The sequence below is a fragment of the Pieris brassicae genome, chromosome Z (assembly GCF_905147105.1).
Source record: "Pieris brassicae chromosome Z, ilPieBrab1.1, whole genome shotgun sequence".
NCBI classification, from domain to species: Eukaryota; Metazoa; Arthropoda; class Insecta; order Lepidoptera; family Pieridae; genus Pieris; species Pieris brassicae.
In genome coordinates, this window is record NC_059680.1 from 3,778,887 (window position 1) to 3,798,185 (window position 19,299).

Here is a 19,299-nt window from a genome sequence, read left to right on the forward strand (position 1 = left end):
CAAAATTTGTCGAGTTATAACATATATTTCATGAGATTTTAATACAAATTATAATAAAGTATTGTGATAATATTGAGTTTTATTGTCCTGGTATGTTATAGATACTAGACAGTATAAACAGGATTGGTTGGTTTTTGTATATAGAATACATTATCTGATTGAATATGGGTTCAAGTAGTTCTCAGTTAAATATAAACCATACAAGTTACACGGATTTTGTGTTTTGTCAGACTCATACGTTTAAATCTAGACAACTCAGTTTTGAAGATTGAAATTTTGTAAGTTATACGTTGAATACTTATTATTTACGTTAAACCCTTGTCTTTTGCCATAGAAGTATAAAATGTAATCATCACGATCTCTTATTATATTATTCTCATATTATATTTTTCTCTTTTTACTTTTTAAATAAAATAATAAATAAAAAAAAATCTTAGTCAGGTAGTCTAGTTTTTGGAATAAGCTATATTTATTTTTTTCTGTTTTGGTGGTGTTTTTTTTTGATCAGACTGGTTGTTGCAGTATCACAGCCATCAACGTCTATAATTTATAAATTCCACCTCTATGTTTTGTATGGTTAATGAGAATAGAACTAAATTTATTAGATTTAAAACTACTTGCCTAAAGCGAGATAACGCTTACAGGTTTTGATGATTGACGTACCCTTTCAGGTGAAAGTGTGACTTACTTAAAAAAACATTGTCCATTTCATTACAAAACTTGCGTTGTGCTCGACTCAACGATAACTAATTGCAAAAGTACGCATACTTATCTAAACCAACATTCTTTGTGGCACCTCTTTTGCCAGTTTTATAGGACGGCTCTCTTTTTCTGGCCTGTAGAATTTATCAATTTCATACATAAGGTCAGGTTTATCTTGTTACATAAAAATAATAATGCACATTTGGTAGTAGGGGAAGGCAATATTATTTCATGAAAAGTTTTGTAAATATTTTTTTTAACAAAGCTTATAGATTTATCCAATACACATTTTTTAACATTGACTTTATTCGTGGCATCATAAAAGAATGTAGGAATTGCCTTAACTGGCATTTTAACTCACCAATATCAAGACCATGCACAATCGAATCGACACCACACTTACAAATGGCATTTTGAAGATTGTTGCAAATGATAAAAAAAATTTACATTATTGGTTGGGCTTTAACGTTTAATTCCCATATTAAAATCGCCTATGCAAACATCACTACGGGTATATCCTAAACAATTAAATTCATCAAAACTCTTTGGGTTTCCACGTTAAATGGGATATGTAAAGAAAACAACTTATTTCACAATAAATAACTTTAATCTCAAATTTATACATGACTTATTTTTCAGAGTGAATGGACGTCTGAAAAAGTTATTATTGTAAGTGTGTTATTGTATTTTTTGCACACAAATTTTGGAACAATAACTCTAGGAAACATCTTTGGTTTTATTCAATTGCATACAAAATTAATTTAATTTAATTAATTTATAAGTTATATTAATTATTAGTGTTAATATTAGAGGAAATGTCAAAATTAAATGATAATAAGATACTAAAAAGTACATTAAAAAAACGAATAATATTATAATAAAACATACAAATTATAGTAAATAGATGACAATAACGTACATTAAAATTTATTAGTAAATCATTTAATAAAATAGAGAACATTGTAGAATTATATATAAATCATAATTATTTTTTTAATAAAATAATAAAAAAACCATCTTCAATCTTCATAAAAGCAAATAAAATGTCTACGACTTAATAAATTTCTAAAAAGAAAATCACCAACGGTGAAACAAAAATGTTACTTAAACTCCTCAGTATTATTAAACTGTAAAAATAAATCGTATGAAACAATTTTTTGTTGAAATCATCAGTTCGCGAGTCAGAAATAGTAGATTTCCCCGAGACCAAAAGGCATTTGTGACATTCTTAAACACATCAATAAATGTTTAAAATAATTATTTAATTAGTTCAAGTTATCTCAAAAATTGTCTATTATAAACAGTGTTATCCCTGAACCTATTGAAACGCTCATGTTTCTAGCATTGTACACATTTGCATATATTTTACATAATTTTTTTTTTTCGATCAGTCTATTATATATAATTATGTCGGTATAAATATATATCTATAGATGTGGCCATATTGACTATTATTCTAGTAGCTACAACGATTTATCAACGGTTAAATTATCCTCAAACCTATCGGAACTTGGATGCCTTTCCACTTTTCCAAATTTTATGTTTCAGGATAAATAAAGAGGCTGTACTCTTGAAACCGAAAACGACCGTCGTGAAGAGTTTATACTCTCATTCACAACTTAAATCTATTAAACTATTAAAAAAGCGCTGTTCTATCATATCAACAAAGCGCAAAGAAAAATTTAACAGGCGAATGGTTAACAAAGTCTTTAAGAAGCTTTAAAAGCCTCATTGTAAGCGATTTACGTCCCCCTCTCGCTAAATCTTCGAGTGTAGAACCCCTTTGACATTTATCGCCAAAGATTAAAATCACTATCGCTATTAAAGCACTACAGTTAGTGTAAAAATAGTACAAAATAATGTTAATTTATAATCTCTATCCAAGGTAATTTTTTATACAGTGAGTCAGTCACAGCGCTGACCACAAGAGCTTAAAGCGAGGATACCTTGACACTCTATCAGGTGTCGAATTCCCAATGAGAAGAACACCTTAGACTGAAAATGTTAAGTCAATTGTGATTGGCCAATTGGCACGCCCCAGGAAACGTCATTAGTCCGTTCGACTAATCACAAACGATTCGTTTAAATTCTCGCGCCCCTTTGTAAATCATGAAACATGAATCACTTTTCTCACTCATGTGTGACACCTTTCAAACCGTCACGTTTAATATTGGTATATCAACAGTGGAACACGATAAATAATATTAAAATACTTTAGTGTGCGCTGGCAACAAAACAGACGAAAAAAATACTATTCCATTAATACCCGATTTAAAGCTTTGGAATCTAATCTCCGGCCTAACTCTATTATACCAAAAACAATAGAGGTAACGTGCTTAAAAACTACATATTAACATAAACGATTCCTCTTAACATACTATTTAGACCGTGCACCGTGTATTCGCACGTTAAATCTCCCGAAAATTTACCGTACCGAAATAAAGACACCATAGACAAAACAAAATCCCAATATTGCAATTATCGTTTTTTATAATACATAAAAACTATCAGTTGCCACATAATAAAATCGCCGTTTGCATAATTAATATGTATACAATATATAAAAACCATAATACAGAAAAATACTATATCCTCTATAGGATCATTAAATTAATACATTTCTTAACGGCCTTTAGCTTCAATACCGTACGTAAACCGACTGATATCTTATTGCAGATTGATTGGTGTAAATGAATTCAGTTCGCCATAACTAATTACTACTCAGAATTAAAACCTACCCTAATAAGGTAATAAATAAGGCCGTTAGTGTAAAAGCAGGGAATTGGTAATAATAAATGAATAAAATGTTACTAGTTAATTATAAATATTACTGTATAGAAAAAATAGTCTTTGACTTTCAATTAAGAATGAAAACCCCTTCTCTTCACACGAGGGGTTTTCATTTATACTCAGTCTGTTAGGGTAAGCGTTTAATCATTAAGATATACTATAAAAAACTTATTTATCCCGATTTAGCGACCGAGTTACTTAATACATGTAGCTATTCTCCGACGCTACCCCACTTAGCTCTCAGCATGCTGAAAACGAGAGTAGGCCATTATTACATGTGTCCCAGATTATACTGGTACAGAATTAAAATAACTTTTGTTTAGACCCCAAGAACCCATGTAAACTAGCGTATAGTAAGAATGGACATTTAGAAATAGTAAGAATGGACATTTAGAAATAGTAAGAATGGACATTTAGAAATAGTAAGAATGGACATTTAGAAATAGTAAGAATTGACATTTAGAAATAGTAAGAATGGACATTTAGAAATAGTAAGAATGGACATTTAGAAATAGTAAGAATGGACATTTAGAAATAGTAAGAATGGACATTTAGAAATAGTAAGAATGGACATTTAGAAATAGTAAGAATGGACATTTAGAAATAGTAATTACTACATTATTGGAGATATAGAAAAAGAAACAAATATATTTTATGTAGACATTGGACAAACCATTAAGGCCTAACAAGCCTTACTGCTATATGACGCTGGTGCTTAGTAGTTAAGAATTAGTAACTGTAACTTTAAGATAAAAATATTGTAATATACCTTTCCATCGCTCTTTGTGCTTCTTCCATTGACCTCCGGGACTCTTCCGTGGCCCGTATATCTAATATCTGAGCCACGATGTGGTCTTGATTTTCATTCTCTGAAATATTTAAATACAAACGTCTAAAGGCGTTCCTTGTCACAGATGCTATAGTATGTGCTCATTATCGTTTTGGTGAGTACCCTCAGAAGCGTTATTCAGTCAGTCAATATTACTAATCCTATTTATAAGATACTTCGTTTTCGGTATAGTACAAAAACATTAACAGAAAATATAACCGACTCCAAAATGTAAATATTGTAGTAATTATTTTGTGACCAAAGAGTATTACGGTAACTCATCTTTTATTATGACGCTGATGACCTCGGCGTGGTTTTAAACAACGGACTTGGTTTTTAGCCTGCGGGCCTTAAGCAGATCTTATTTGGTTTCACACATTTCTTAAATTTACTCGTAACAAAACTCAAAATGGCGCCACCAACACCATATCAGCGGATCAACAGTAAAACTAAAGCAAGCGCAGATTCTTTGTGCTGTTTAACATACTTTTTATTTTGTATAAAAGACGTCAATAACGAATCAAATCAAAATCATTTATTCATATAGGTAACACAATGTACAAGTGTACATAAGTATGAACGTCAAAAAAGAAATACATATTAAATGCTTCTAATTATACATTAACTGCCAGCTCTCAAATCAAGGGCGTAGAACGGACGAGAAGAACTGGCAATAAACTGTCCGCAACTCTTACTAATAAGTCTTGTTTTACACAATGTTTGTAAGGAGCTGCAACCATTACACAAAGTTTCACACGACTTCTTAAGTAATTAATAGTTAATTTATAATATAAAAATAAATTAAAAACAAATATTTGATCACTCAGCAGGAGGCATGGTGAAATAGGAGCAATCGTTTTGACTAACATTCGTATTGGATGCCGTTTGACAGTGAGGTCGAATTTCGCAGTATGCAATAGCTTTAACACAAAAATATTTCAATTGGGGACTACTTAACTTACGAGTCTGAAATCGGAATATATTAGGTCCTTACATATGAAATTGGCGTTTTGTATGGGAGGAACAAAAAGTCGAATATTTTTAATTAATCAAAGTATGAACCATTGTTTTCTATGCACTTTTGCCATCTCATAGGTAGTTCATTGATCCCTTTACTAAAAAACCAGTCGGACGGGAATCCACAAAATCTGTGAAGGCGATTTGGACTGCCCCATCAGAGTTCAATTTTTTCCCTTGCGACAAGTTGTCCAAATTTCGAAAAAAATGGTAATCTTTTGGAGCAAGGTCCGGAGAGTACGGAGGATGTCTTAGATATTCCAATTGAAGCTCTTCTAATTTGGTAGCCGTCTGTTGTACAGTGTGTGGTCTAGCGTTGTCGTGAAGTAGTAGTGGCGTGGAGCGATTGACCAGCCTAGGTTGTTTAGCCGCTAGCTTTTCCATCATGGTTTGCAATTGCTGACAATAGACATCAGCCGTAATAGTCTGGCCAGATTTGAGAAAACTGCAATGAACAATACCGGCACTAGTCCACCAAACGCTTACAAGTAACTTTTTTGGGGTTAATTTTCGCTTGGGGCAGGATTCGGCTGGCTGGCCAGGATCTAACCATTGCGCTGAGCGCTTCCGATTATCGTAAAGAATCCATTTTTCATCACAGGTAATGATTCGGTTTAAAATACCTTCATTATTGTGCCGGTTCAGTAATGTAACGCAGCAGTCGACGCGCGTTTGCCGGTTTGCTACAGTCAATTCGTGAGGTACACACCTTTAAAGCTCTTTAATCTTCCCAATTTGCTTCAAGTGAATTAAAACAGTTTTATCACTAACACCGCAGCCTGCAGCTAACTCGGACGTGGTTTGCGATGGATCCGCTTCCACAATAGCCTTCAATACTCCATTATCAACTTGGTCTCAGGCCGTCCACGGGGCTTGTTCTGCAGGTCGAAATTTCCAGAACGAAAACGTTGGAACCAAAAACGAACTGTGTTTTCTTTTGCAACATGACCGCCATACATATCAGTCACCCTTCGAGTCGTTTCCGAAGCACTAGTGCCACGCGGAACTCGTACTCGTAAATAATGCGATACTTTAAGTTTTCCATTTTGTAAAATGAGTGATGCAAACAGAAAAAAACAGAAGAAAAAAACAAATGAATGACGGTCATCGAAGCACAACTACATGAGTAAATAGCTGTACAAATTTGAATTTGAAATTCCTAACCAAAGAGGAGGTATTTGATGTCAAAGTGGCCAGTACGACAAAACGCCAATTTCATATGTAAGGACCTAATACTATAGTCAGTACAAGCACAAAAAATATGAATAATGAGTGTGATAAAAAGCTAATATAAGTTGACAGATAATGAAGTGGATACTATGCTTACCACGTATTGAAATCCTTTCTAATCGTCTTGCCTTCTTTATCCATATTGTTTTTTGACGTTGCTCGCGAGCTACTGGGAAATGCGTATGAAATGGTAATAGTGGTGATATCAATTGTGCCAACGCGCACCAATCATATGAAGACTGGGAAAGGTCGCACTCTGAATCTTGTAGGTAATAGAGTTGAGGCTTGGCCCGAACTGACGACCATATGTTAAAATCAAATACGCTTTTGACACGCAGGAGGAATTATCCTTTTAGATTTGTGTATTAACTTAGGTTGAGATTCAGAAACCTTACTGTGAGACGGCATCGCAGTCTCAGTTCTATGGCTTTTGGTACGATTACGGTGAGCTAGTGAGTAACCTTTTTTACTAATCCGTTAATCGCGATAAAAATATAATAATATTCTTGCAAAAACAGCTTGCTTCCTTGTATTTATTAATACATATTAAGATTTCATGTTTTAGATTTTTTTGTACTATAAGTTTTGCATCGTTTTATTTACATAATATTATTATTGAATTTTTCAGCCAAAGAATAAATAAAATAAACATTTAAATTAATTTATTTATATGGCGTAGAGAAGGATTTTAAAGTGAAAGGTTTTTATGACATTTATAAACATTACATAATTGTCCATACTGGCTGGCAGCGCCAGATTCGTATTTTAGTCTTTCTTAAGTCAGCCTTTGTATCATTTGTCGTTAACTAAGACTGAGTTAGAATTCGAACATCTCTGAATTTTAACCTATATAAGACCTGTATTTTAACATACGAGTCAGTCTCGTTTCTGAATCTCACCCTTTTCCCGGCGACGAGCCAGTTGAAATGAAGAATTTGTATAATGCAAATTGGACCACTTTATTCATCTGTCATGTTACTGTTAAAAAGCCATTACAAATGAAAAATATATTCACGTAAGCGATATATGAATGAAAATGAAAAATATATATTTATTTTTGTTATCATTTTACCTTTATCACGTATGTTTCCAGCAGTCGTAGGAGCTGCTGCCGACGGAGATGCAGGCTGAAGCATCTCCGACACCTATAATATATATATATTTTAATAAACTTTTGTTTATTAAACATCCTCAATGGCCTCGCTGAAGACTTGACCGAGTGTCTACTGCGAGCATACTAAGTTAGGAATTAACAATGCGAGCTTAAGTTTTTTGTCAAAAATAGTTGTATGAACGTGATTTTGTTCTAATAAAAAGATACTCCACAGAATACCAATACATTTGGGTAAGCAATTTAAAAAAAACCCAGCGCCGTAGCAAAGTCGATAGACGATAAAACTTGGAAAGCATGGAACAAAATCTGGGGATACAAAGAAGTACTAAAGGCAGATTAAGTCTAAGACGTGCCTATAATGACGTGCTTCTTACGGTAGCCAATCATGGATATGAGACGGACACAAACAATAAAACAATAACCGGTTAGTGAGGAACGAACGATAGGTGGAAGTAGAGTAACACGGTGGAGAGGCTAGGGAAAAGAAAGAGATGTCACCTACTGGAATGAGCTGATGAGGTGAGGAAGTAGAAAAATACTCAAAATAAAGAAAACTGGAGCCGTGTGGTGCGTTCTTTAAAAGTTATTAGAAAAAAATGTAGTCCACATTAATGAATACTTTATAAATGTGTGTATCTTTTGTAAAATAAATAAATGAGGCTTATTTATTTGTATATTTTGTGTGAGTGTTAATAAATGTATAATTTTACCAATACTCATAGGTAACGAATCCACGATTACGATAAATACTATAAAACCCGACATACAAACTGTCGCCCCACACACGCGTTTGTCCCCCTCTAGGGGTCTGCTAAACTATATACTTTCTTTTATATATTCAGGCCCGTGGAATAAAAGTTTTGTTTGTTTGTTAATTATGAATGCTTACGTCTGATTCAGGCCTATCTCGTTGATCAACCTGCTGGTTTACTGTGTCTATGCGGGTTCCAGAGCTTCGATCCCGTGGAAAATTTGGACTTATCACTCTAGTCTCCCGGAGAGGACTCGCTTTGGACGCGCACACTGTTGGGCGAGGCGTAGATTGAGGTGTAGTTGCCGTGGGCTGGTACCACGTGTGTCGACTTGTGTTTGCTCTCTCATTAGGCCGAGCGGGCTGAGAAGACAATAAATCGCTCAATATGTGACTGATAATTTTGGGTATATTTAAAAAAAAAAATACATAAATTGTACATTACAGTACATCAGTAAGGCGTATTTATGTCGAACGATAATAACATTCATGAAACAAGAGTAATAAATATTATCTACCTAGAGTACCTGTGTACACGCAATGAATCAGTTTTTTTTAACAATAACACTCAAATTTAAAAGGAATTTGGGAAATGCGATTAGCGCATGTATTTAATATCTCAAACACGAAAAAACTAATAAAAATCTTGGAAGATTGTATGTCTTGAGCATGGATTAAAGTAAAAGTCTTGTAAGTTATTTACATAAATACGTTATATATGTATTAGTTTTTTATTGAAATGCCTATGCTTCATTATTTATTTGGTGGTGTTACTCTTATAACAATATTGTGTGTGTGTGTGTTATTGCTCATTAAAACACCCTGCTTCAAGAGAGATCTTTCGTAAAAACCCTTCTAATACGAACTGTGTAATAAGCATATACGAATAGCTGCGCGTATGTACCTGGAGACGAGCAACAGATGCAGTTAGGCGTCCGATTTATATAGGCTCACAAGTAGGAAAGTATTCTATGAGCCCTATATCATACAAGTACACAAAAATCTATTTAATACGCTATGTTCGCTATGATAGTAAAGATCATTGACCATTGAATTCCCAAAAAAAAAATTCCCCGTTTTAGCAACCTTTACGCTCCTCGCCTATTGTAAGTACCGTGATGATGTCCTTCCTAGTTAAATGGAAAGGTTCTACAAATCAAACCTGCAGTTATATCACCTGAGATGAGCGTTGTAAAAAAATTAAAAATCACTCAACACTATAATATTAGTAAATATTAGACATGCTGTAGCACACTACATTACAAACACACTACATAGGAAATTTAAGGGAAATCGCCGAAAGTTCAGGCCCAGGAAGGCACTGCGCTGAAATATTATAACAAATTCGTCATTATATCTGGTCAAGAAAGTTATCTTTAGCAAAATTCATTTGTACTTTAGTTTTAGTACAAAACAATTTATATTTGAAAGAAGTATAACAGAGAAGAACATGCTCTAAAAAGTCAAGTAAGATGTAGTAAATTTCTAAACGGTAACTTAGTAAGCAAGACACTAGATTAAAATGTTAGTAAGGCAATTACACTAACTAGAATTTAATATACACATAGCGTCTGGGTTCATCCTTAAAAAAATATATTTGACTATATACTCAGGCGCAAGTGGCGTTCCATAAAACTAACGCGTAATTTCGTCATGCAAAATAAAAAATAGCAAGTATCCACCTAATATTTGCAATAATAATAATATTGCTAATTTATAAATTCTCTTCGAAACATTGTCTCTTCGAACTTGAATGCAGAACCCGTCGTAATTACTTGACAAGTTCAGCAAGCACAAGCCGATATGAAGATGAAATCTAGAAAAGCAAAGCTGTGAGACTGAGCGAGACAAGACAACGTACAATTGACCAATGGTTGGTGCGAAAGAGATGAACACAGCATGCGACTCACGATATTATATTTGATATGCTTTGCTTACGTGCGTCGTCAGGTCCGGCTCCGATTCACACTGAAAATTTTAACTACTGTTAGTTAAACCGTGTCCTTAACTGATCTTTTTAAAACGGTGCCAATAAAAAATACACAAATTTAATTTTGCTGCCAAAATTGGACACGGTCGGAGTTATTGTGATCACACCACCTCCTTTTAAACTATGTTAAACTGTCGTTTATTTACAATGTATTCCCAACTTATATAGTATAAAATCAATGAATTTAATGAGTGGGTGCTGATGTTTTGTGCTTGAAATCAATAAATAAAAATTTTCGTTACCTTGTGCTTAGGTCCAAGATGCTTGTTGAAATAATTAGATATACTCTTAAGGAAACCCTTGCTGGAGCGTTGTTCTCTATTTAGTTCTGGGTCTGAGAGGGAAGATTGCATCGATAAGGACAGTCGGGGCTGTGACGTCGGTCGTGGGGGAACTTCTGGAAAAATGTCGGGCAGCAAGGGCGCTGGTAAGATGGGCGGCGGAGGTACTGGGGGAGGAGTCATACTTGATGGTAGAACTCTACTTCTACTTCTTGAGGTGGATTTCTTGCCGAGTTTCGCACCACCCAATCGCTGTAGGACCAGTCTTCTTACCACTTCAGTTTGTTCTTCTCTTTGCCGCTTCAACTCTTCCACTTTCGTTAATTGTGACTGTAATTGATAAGGGCTATCCCTAGCTCTAGGAATCTTATAATTTAAAGGTATCGACCAATTACTGTCAGTTGAAGTCGTCTTTTTAGTTCGAGGTCCACCTAAATTTTCGCTGGCTGATCGGCAAATTGCTGGCGAGTAATTGCGTATATTTTTAAACTTCTCTCCAGGTATTGGCTTAGTCTCGTAGTTTACCTTAGTTAAGCTACGAGAATGGCTAATACTGTCAGAAACTAACGGTGGCGATACATCATCCAAAGAGTTGCCATTTTTGGTACTATAACTTACTGTGACCCCGTTTTTGTCAGTCATACTTAACAATGGTGGTGACATTTCCGTTAAAGTTATCGATTCTTTTTGTACTTTCATGTCATTTACAGCCTCGATTATAATATTATCCTCAACATTTTTCAATGCACAGGAAGAACTGTAAGAATCGTTACTTTCATTTAATCCACACGGCATTTTCTCATAAAAGGAAAATGATTCAGGTGCAATTTTTGTATTATGTAAGCTTCCTGATTTGGATTCTGAACTATCGATGAATTCTAGTGATTCCGAAAAGTTTGAGGCAAATTTGAGGGTATCGTGCGTATCAGGTTTGATTGTGGTGTCAGAGCAGACTCTCTCTATGAAATTTATAGAGCGATCCCTTGACGCCGAGTAGGGATCGTACTCATCATCAACCAGTTCCATGTAACCTTCATTACAAGGCGTTGATGTCGATTCTATGGTAGGATCCTGATCACCTTCGTCAGCAAATTCAAGGTATTCAGGTGCGTTCGAATAGACAACTAATTCGGACTCCAGGCCGTCCCGCCCACAAACGTGTGACGATATGGTTTCTACATTTTTAGGGTCCTGAATAAGTTTTGGACCACTTAAACTTCTGGGGTTTTTGTTTCGTTTCCTTAGACCATTTTCATCAAGCCCACAGTCATCTATAACAACAATTTCTGTCGCCCAATCCGATAGTTCAGTTTCTGTAAGAGCAAGTGTCGTTGCATCTTTACAAGACTCGGACGATTCTGATACTTCGGCAAGTGAAGCTGGACCTTCTTCCGTCGTTCGAGAATATGTTTTATCTTCTACTGCATTATTTAATAGAATTAAACTATCTAATTGTATCAATTCTCCACCTTCATTGTGTACTTCGAGTCTTGGTACAGATCGGTTGGGTGCAGTATCAGAAGTCGATGACTCATCCGACAGAGAGTCCGTTTCCAAATCTGGATCTCTCTCGTTTCTAAATGGTTTCTTCCAATCGAGTATAGAATCACCTTTAGTAAGTAAATCAACTGGGACATGGTTGCATATATTCTTAATGATGTCAGGTATGTCAGGCGGTGGCTTTTTCTCTTCGAAAGTAAATTGGTACGAGAGGATGGGTGTGCCTGTCTGAGGTGTAGGTGTTGCAGGATGTAACATTTTTTGGAACTCCGTGATGTTTATTCGGAACGCTTCGAGTTTCGAGTCTAATTGGGAGGTGGATTCTGATTTTCTGACGGCAGGTGGACTAGATTCTCCTAATAAATATTTACGTTTGAGCTCAAGAGCTCGTTTAGTGGCTAAGCCGCCTGCAGATTTTGTTCGATTTAGGGGATAATCTTGAGGAGGTGAAATATGAGGAGGAGCTTCAGTGACTAGTATAGCAGGAGGTGGAATATTGACGCCGATGTCTTCACAAGCAAATTCACTATCAGTTGAAACTTCAGTGCCTGATGACTTTTCGTCGTCATCACTAGAATCACTGTCCTCTTCGTCAGACTCCATCTATATTAAATATTAAGATTACTCAAAAATATTGTATAAGCCTTGATTAACGAATTACCATTTCTTGGTCGAAATGAAAAAAAAACTAAACTTGACACAAATAAAAAAAATACCAAGTTTAGTTTTTTAGTCGAAGTGGTTGATATATTAGTATTATTTAAGACAGAGAAAATGATTACTTCTAATAGCTTAGACGCAAATATTTTCTCATGCCATACTCCTGCAAGGAAGATGCGATGTCTCCACACTAACACTTGGCGAAATATTAACCGTTAAAATCATGAACAAAAATCAAACACAATTAAGACAAACCAACAGGCATATTATACTCTTAGTTATACATTGAAAAAACTGAATCACTGCTGCTGTCACGAGCAAAAAAAGCTGACTTGTTTTTTTTTTGTTAAAATAGTTTTTATTAATATACCTTTAAGAGTATGGAAAATATGTAAAAAATTGGTAAAAAAATGAACACAACATCAACAAACCAGTTAGTGTGGGTCACTTAGCCAATTGCCGTCGCCTTTAACACGGTACATGCATATTATACACTTGCAAAACTCAAAGCATATTAGGAGCGAAAAACAACTCTACAACAGTGGTTAAATTGGACCTTTACGAAATATATTTAATATTCTGCTGTAAAGCGTATATTTCGTGTAAGGCGATGGCTTGGCATATCGCACCTCCCTATTGCCAAAGATTAGCAGATGCTGCATCGAAGTACCTCGCTGCTGGATGAAGCGATCTTTTTGTGTGGTCGTTTTTTCCTCGTCTGTTGCCGATTTGAAGCTGTTTCCAAACTAGATGCTGAACCTAGTCAAAATAAAAACAAATACTTTATATTCGATGTTTACTTGTGAGAATAACACTCCCTTTTGGCTTACTTTATTTTCGACCTCTTCAACAATATATCAGTCTATTTACATAAAACCATTTCACTAAAGCAATCCTGATAGTATATTACAATCTAAACTGTGCAAACTGTACAAAAATCAGCTCGATACTTCTAAGTGTTATTGCGTTCTTACGGAAACACAGATTTTTTTCAGAAATTTAAAATTTTACCAAATAATTTCCATATTGCTTTAATACACAATATAATATTTACAAAAATATCGATGATGGATAGTAATTTTCATTTTTTAATTATTCGAATCAAATACCAAAATATTTATAAATTAAAATATTGCATGTATGTCAACAAAGATTTTTGAAAGTGCTTTTTATATACATGTGTCTTTACGAAATCATCATGGAACATTACGATCTAACCTAACATAAGACTAATGATAATTTAAGTCTAACCTAATTTACTAAAAAGGATATTTAACATAAGGAAGTGTCCAATAACAATACTTACAGTCTGTATAAAATGACACTTGGTCATGTGTTCAATATTTTCACTCACATAATACTAAGTGGTGTGTGAAAAGTGATTTAAAAGACTCCATCAAAGACATACCATCATACGCAGAGGTACTCGGCATATTTATAGGCGCAGATTCAAAAACGTCATTAAGATAATTCAGCATATCGTCATCCATTTGGTAGTCATCACTATCATTATATACAGGATAACACCTAGTTGTATTTGATTCGTTTATTGTTCTGAAAAAAAAAATACAGTCTTTAAGCACACGCATTTCAATATAATTAGGATATAAATAAAATCAATGGCGCTACAACCTTTTTAGGTCTGGGCCTCAGATTTCTGTATCTGTTTCATGATCGTTTGTCAATTGAATAGGCAAGTAGGTGATCAGCCTTCTGCGCCTGACACACACCGTCGACTTTTTGAGTCTAAACCAAAGCCGGTTTCCTCACGATGTTTTCATTCACCGTTCGAGCTAATGTTAAATGCGCACATCGAAAGAAAATCCATTGGTGCACAGCCGGGGATCGTACCTACGACCTCAGGGATGAGAATCGCACGCTGAAGCCACTAGGCCAACACTGCACTACTTGCAATATAATTACACAACAAAACAGTTTTGGTTCTTGATTCTTTATAAGAAAAGACAACGATAGGTGACAAGCGGACAGATACTACTACTACTACTAAGGTACTAAGGATGGGAACTATTTATCAATAGAATATTAACATTAAGAAAACACTTTATAAACGGATTAAGTATATGTATGTATTATTATAAATTTATTATTATTTACATAAATTTAAATTTTTTTCCGACGTTTAAAGCTGCACGCTAAAAACGCACGCTGTAAAGCACGCCAAACGTCGAAGAAAAAATTAAATTTAAAATTATGTTTATAATAATAATACATAGCTTCAATTCGTTTAAAAAGTGTTTTCTTAATGTGTAAAAGCTATGTTAAAAAAAGACAATACTAGAATATTAACATTCAAAATTCACCAAACGGAAACCATCTAGAAGTGGGAACCTTTGCACCTTTACATTTAAAATTAATTGTCAGGAAATATACATAACATATATGTACTTAGTATGGTAAACTTACGAAATGCTAGGCAAGTCCTGGTTCGTTGGGCTATCTTCGAGCCCAATAATACTCCTATCGACAACCTCAGTGGACATCGGTGTTGATGCGGGATTACTAAAACATATAACATCCGTATGTCTAAACAAAAATTACTTCTATAGTTATCCCTGTGTTTGAGGAATGCGTTCCGAAAATTTTGCGGAACCATGGATGCTCAAAGCGTTTATATCCTAAATGTATACACAGCGGAGGTCTGAAAAGTCTTAAACAAAAAGCCGCCGTGTTTGGCGACGGAAGGTCACTAAAGGTCAGGAACATAATTCCGAAGAGTTTATTTGGCATTGTATCAAATTTGATAGAACTTCTCAAGTCAATTTGGAGCTTTATTAGTAGTTGCAGAGTAGTGAGAGAACTAGAGAGTATAATTGAGAATGGTATTACCATCTGCTTAAGGTTTAAGCTTTGGCACGCAGAAATCAAAGCAACGTTAGGACAGTTGTTGGAAAAGGATTATTCAAACGGGGCTGCGTGAGTTCACTTTGGGAGTTTACAGTGGAGGGTTGCACAGGAGGCACTCAAGCTACTTAAGCCAAAAAAAACAGGCCCAAATATTTTACGAGAGTGTGGCACTGTACTCCTAAACCACAGATCCACATTTATAACCTGAGACTCAAAGCAGCAACATTTATGTGACTTAAAGCCCAAATATTGGAGAAGAAGTTGGGTAATCCCTGTTACGAAATAAGGCCGTGATAAAGTAAAACAGGCCGAATGGTAAATTTACTAGCGAAGGTATTGGCGGCACTTTAAAAGTGCAATCTCAGTTGTTATTTATCAACTCTCACAAGCTAGTCACGGACTTTGAGGAGTAGTAGTATCACCACTACTAAGTTATATCCAGTTATTGGCCCAGTAAACAGTGATAAATAGGAAGACACTGCCTACTTCGATACATTAAAGTATTTTATTTAGTTGACAAAGACACGCTTTTGCCAAAATTGCAGAAGTAAGTCCACACTTATCAAACTTTACGACAATTTCAATGAAAATCAATGCTTACTTTACGAGATCAAGGCATTTGGGACCGTTGGAATATATAATCATGCTGATTGATCGGAAATCATGATTCGTCTTCGACAACGATCACAATGATACAAATGCCAATAGATAGTATTTTTAATAATTTGGCCCCAGCAAAGTATTGAACAAGAGTTTAGTGAAATAGATAATATGTCAAAATGAAAAAGTTGGGCGTCTCAAGACGCGTTGGCAAGAGTTTCAAAAGTAAAAGAATTGGGAGTATATTTAAATGCGGATCTTGGTTTTGAGCAACACATGAACGATATCAAAATGCCTTAACAATAGTGTATGTAGATAGTCGAAAACTTAATTTGTATAAAACCTTGTCGACACGAACTCATTAGTTATAACATGTATCTACCTAAAAAATGAACTATACACTATACAGGCCAGCCCCAAAATCTGACAGCAAAATACGGATAAATATATATTACCATCTACCTAATATAATAAACTTACGGAATGCTGTCCACGTCCTGACCCGTTGGGCTATCTACCGCTTCCGTGGAGTTGGTAGGATGAGCATTACTAAAACATTAAACACCCGTATATATAAATAAAAATTGATACTTTCAATACAAAAAACGAAATTCATTCACGCTTCAAGGCACTATTTACACCTCGCCAATAAAAAGGTAATATTACCCAGGTTGGACAATAGCTGGATTTCGGTCTACATCTCGCTTTGCTCCCCTCGATAGGCCCTGTAAATACATATCATTAAATACTCGGTAAGGAACATCAAAACTTTTGAGACGCCAAAATATCCTAATATAGTACTTTATATAATACTAGCTGCCCCCGCGAACTTCGTTTCTCCTTAATGTGGTTTTAGTTAGCCTTAATACCGTGACACGAAAGAATAGTTTCACTGTATTATCGTCACTATAATTTGAATTTGATTTACACTTCGGTCTGAGTAACACGTGGTTGGCTATGCTAACACCAAAAGTTAAAAAAGTAGAATAAATTCAATTTCACGGTATTTCGTTTACTACAAAATAAATTTAATTTATACTATAGCCTCAATAACACGGTAATCATGATCATGAATCATTTGTCGGTTTACCATAGCAGTGCCATCTATTGATTACTTACTCAATCCAGTCGAAAAGTATCGACATCTGTTAGAATCTTTTGGAGTTAACAGATAATTGTGACTGTCAATTAATTATAGACAAATAATTTGCAATAAAATAAAATTGCGACTATAATTAAAGATCTAAGCTATCCTATCTCTTAAGTTGGACCAGACTGCTCACGGTGTGCCAATTTAATTTAAAATCGGTTAAGTAGTTTAGGAGTCCATCGCGGACAAACATCGCGACAGGAGATTTATATATATTAAGATATAATCATACGATTATACGTGTATTGAGTAAAAGTTGTTGTGATAATCGCCTTTTTTATAAAGGCCGTATTTCGCTGACTTCAAATTGTGGCTAACTAACTCATGCAGACCTCAGTGTAAGACATCACGGCCAATTTTTTTTATAGCACTTTCAATGCCAGAGTACTAATGAGTTGCCGGCCTTTTAAACCTGTCAAGCGCTATTGGTTTCAGACAATAACTTTTAAAAAATCAAGCTTGAAAATTAAAGCTTAGTAGCTCACCGGATTCTCTTGAAGAACTTGCACCGGGGGGACCGGCCTATCCAAAAACTTCGCCATCAGAGATTTTACCTGAAATACAAAATTGACATAGCTTTAGTAGAGACTGGCTGCCCACAACACAGGGAAACCTAGTGTATGTGCCAGGGCACTTTACTACTAATATCCTGTTTATTGTGTATAATAAAATTTATCTTTATTTCTCTCTTTCTGATGAAGAGTCCGTCAGGCTTGTTACTTTAGGTATCTTAATGCAGACATCCCGTAATTTTTAAAATTTTCGTATATTTACTATTTATTTATAAGTTTTAAATTATACAAGAAAATATGAAATATTTTTTATCACATTCACAATTTCACACATCAATCACATTAGAACATAAGCAAGCTATCAATGGAAAATTTTAAACAGGCAACCACAAAATAAATAATAAATAAGTCTCATATCCAGCGGATCACACATGTAAAATATTTAACTAGAAACATAATCTCAATTGCATATTATGAACGCAGCTTTGCGTAACTGTGCGTAAGATGTAAAAGGGGTTTGAGGTAAATCTATTAATTAAAGAGATACTATCAAAAGAGTACGCGAAATTCTGACGGCAGAAAGTAGTAAAAGCATATAAAAATAATTGAAAACTGACCGAAGTCCTTCCTTGTTCTGGCCTTCCAGTGTCCTTCAGTTTGGTATCGACCCGTTTTATGATTGTATCACCAGCCGTCCACTTGTCCTCAGTCTGACCGTGTTGTACCCTATGTTGTCTGTTAAGAAACTGCAGAACAAATTACAACTTTATTTCTAATCAATATATATAATATATAACACAAAACTACGCACATATATAACTTTTAAGTTTTGCGTTAAGGCAAACGTATTACTTTTATAAGTGAATTATTGACTATTACCCTTATTCATAAACAATCAATCACATCAAATTGCACTGTTTATTTAAGTATCTCATCTGTACTCACTTTAGTAGTATGTACTCTATTTTCATCAAAACGTAAATATAATATGACAAAGACTCAAATTTTTGTTGAAATATTTCGTTAAGAGTGCAATATGACTGATACACTTTATTTATAAAGCGACGTTAGCATATTAAATTTCTTTGATAGTTGCATATCATTTTCGTGCATATATACATTTTGTAAGGCAACAAGATTAAATAGTCCAAGAGACATATATATATGAATTTCCTGACCATTTCGTGGCTTAAGAGACCTATTACAAAGCGAAATAATAAGACAAACAAACACGGTATACACGAAACAAAGCTTTTCAGAACTGTTCTCCAGATCTTGAAGCATCATAATTTCAAGGCGTTTTAAACT

The 19,299-nt window shown here is 34.6% G+C and overlaps 1 protein-coding gene across 18 annotated transcripts in view; it reads right to left on the reverse strand.

Moving 5' to 3' along the window:
- Positions 1-1,721: 1,721 nt before the first annotated feature.
- Positions 1,722-19,299, reverse strand: part of LOC123718999 (F-actin-monooxygenase Mical) — a 37,517-nt gene continuing 19,939 nt past the window's right edge. For 10 of the 18 annotated variants that reach the window (XM_045676037.1, XM_045676055.1, XM_045676053.1 and 7 more), the window contains 14 exons: positions 18,609-18,737; positions 17,965-18,033; positions 16,996-17,054; positions 16,810-16,878; positions 15,289-15,384; positions 14,273-14,418; positions 13,535-13,623; positions 10,666-12,807; positions 10,372-10,401; positions 8,572-8,796; positions 7,641-7,713; positions 6,666-6,737; positions 4,262-4,361; positions 1,722-3,740 (listed from right to left, as the gene is read on the reverse strand). In XM_045676037.1, the coding sequence (XP_045531993.1) occupies positions 3,704-3,740; positions 4,262-4,361; positions 6,666-6,737; positions 7,641-7,713; positions 8,572-8,796; positions 10,372-10,401; positions 10,666-12,807; positions 13,535-13,623; positions 14,273-14,418; positions 15,289-15,384; positions 16,810-16,878; positions 16,996-17,054; positions 17,965-18,033; positions 18,609-18,737 (3,336 nt within the window). In that variant the 3' untranslated portion in view covers positions 1,722-3,703. Of the gene's footprint in view, positions 3,741-4,261; positions 4,362-6,665; positions 6,738-7,640; positions 7,714-8,571; positions 8,797-10,343; positions 10,402-10,665; positions 12,808-13,534; positions 13,624-14,272; positions 14,419-15,288; positions 15,385-16,809; positions 16,879-16,995; positions 17,055-17,964; positions 18,034-18,608; positions 18,738-19,299 lie in introns of those variants that run through there. The other 8 variants (XM_045676038.1, XM_045676042.1, XM_045676046.1 and 5 more) reach the window with 8 other exon arrangements.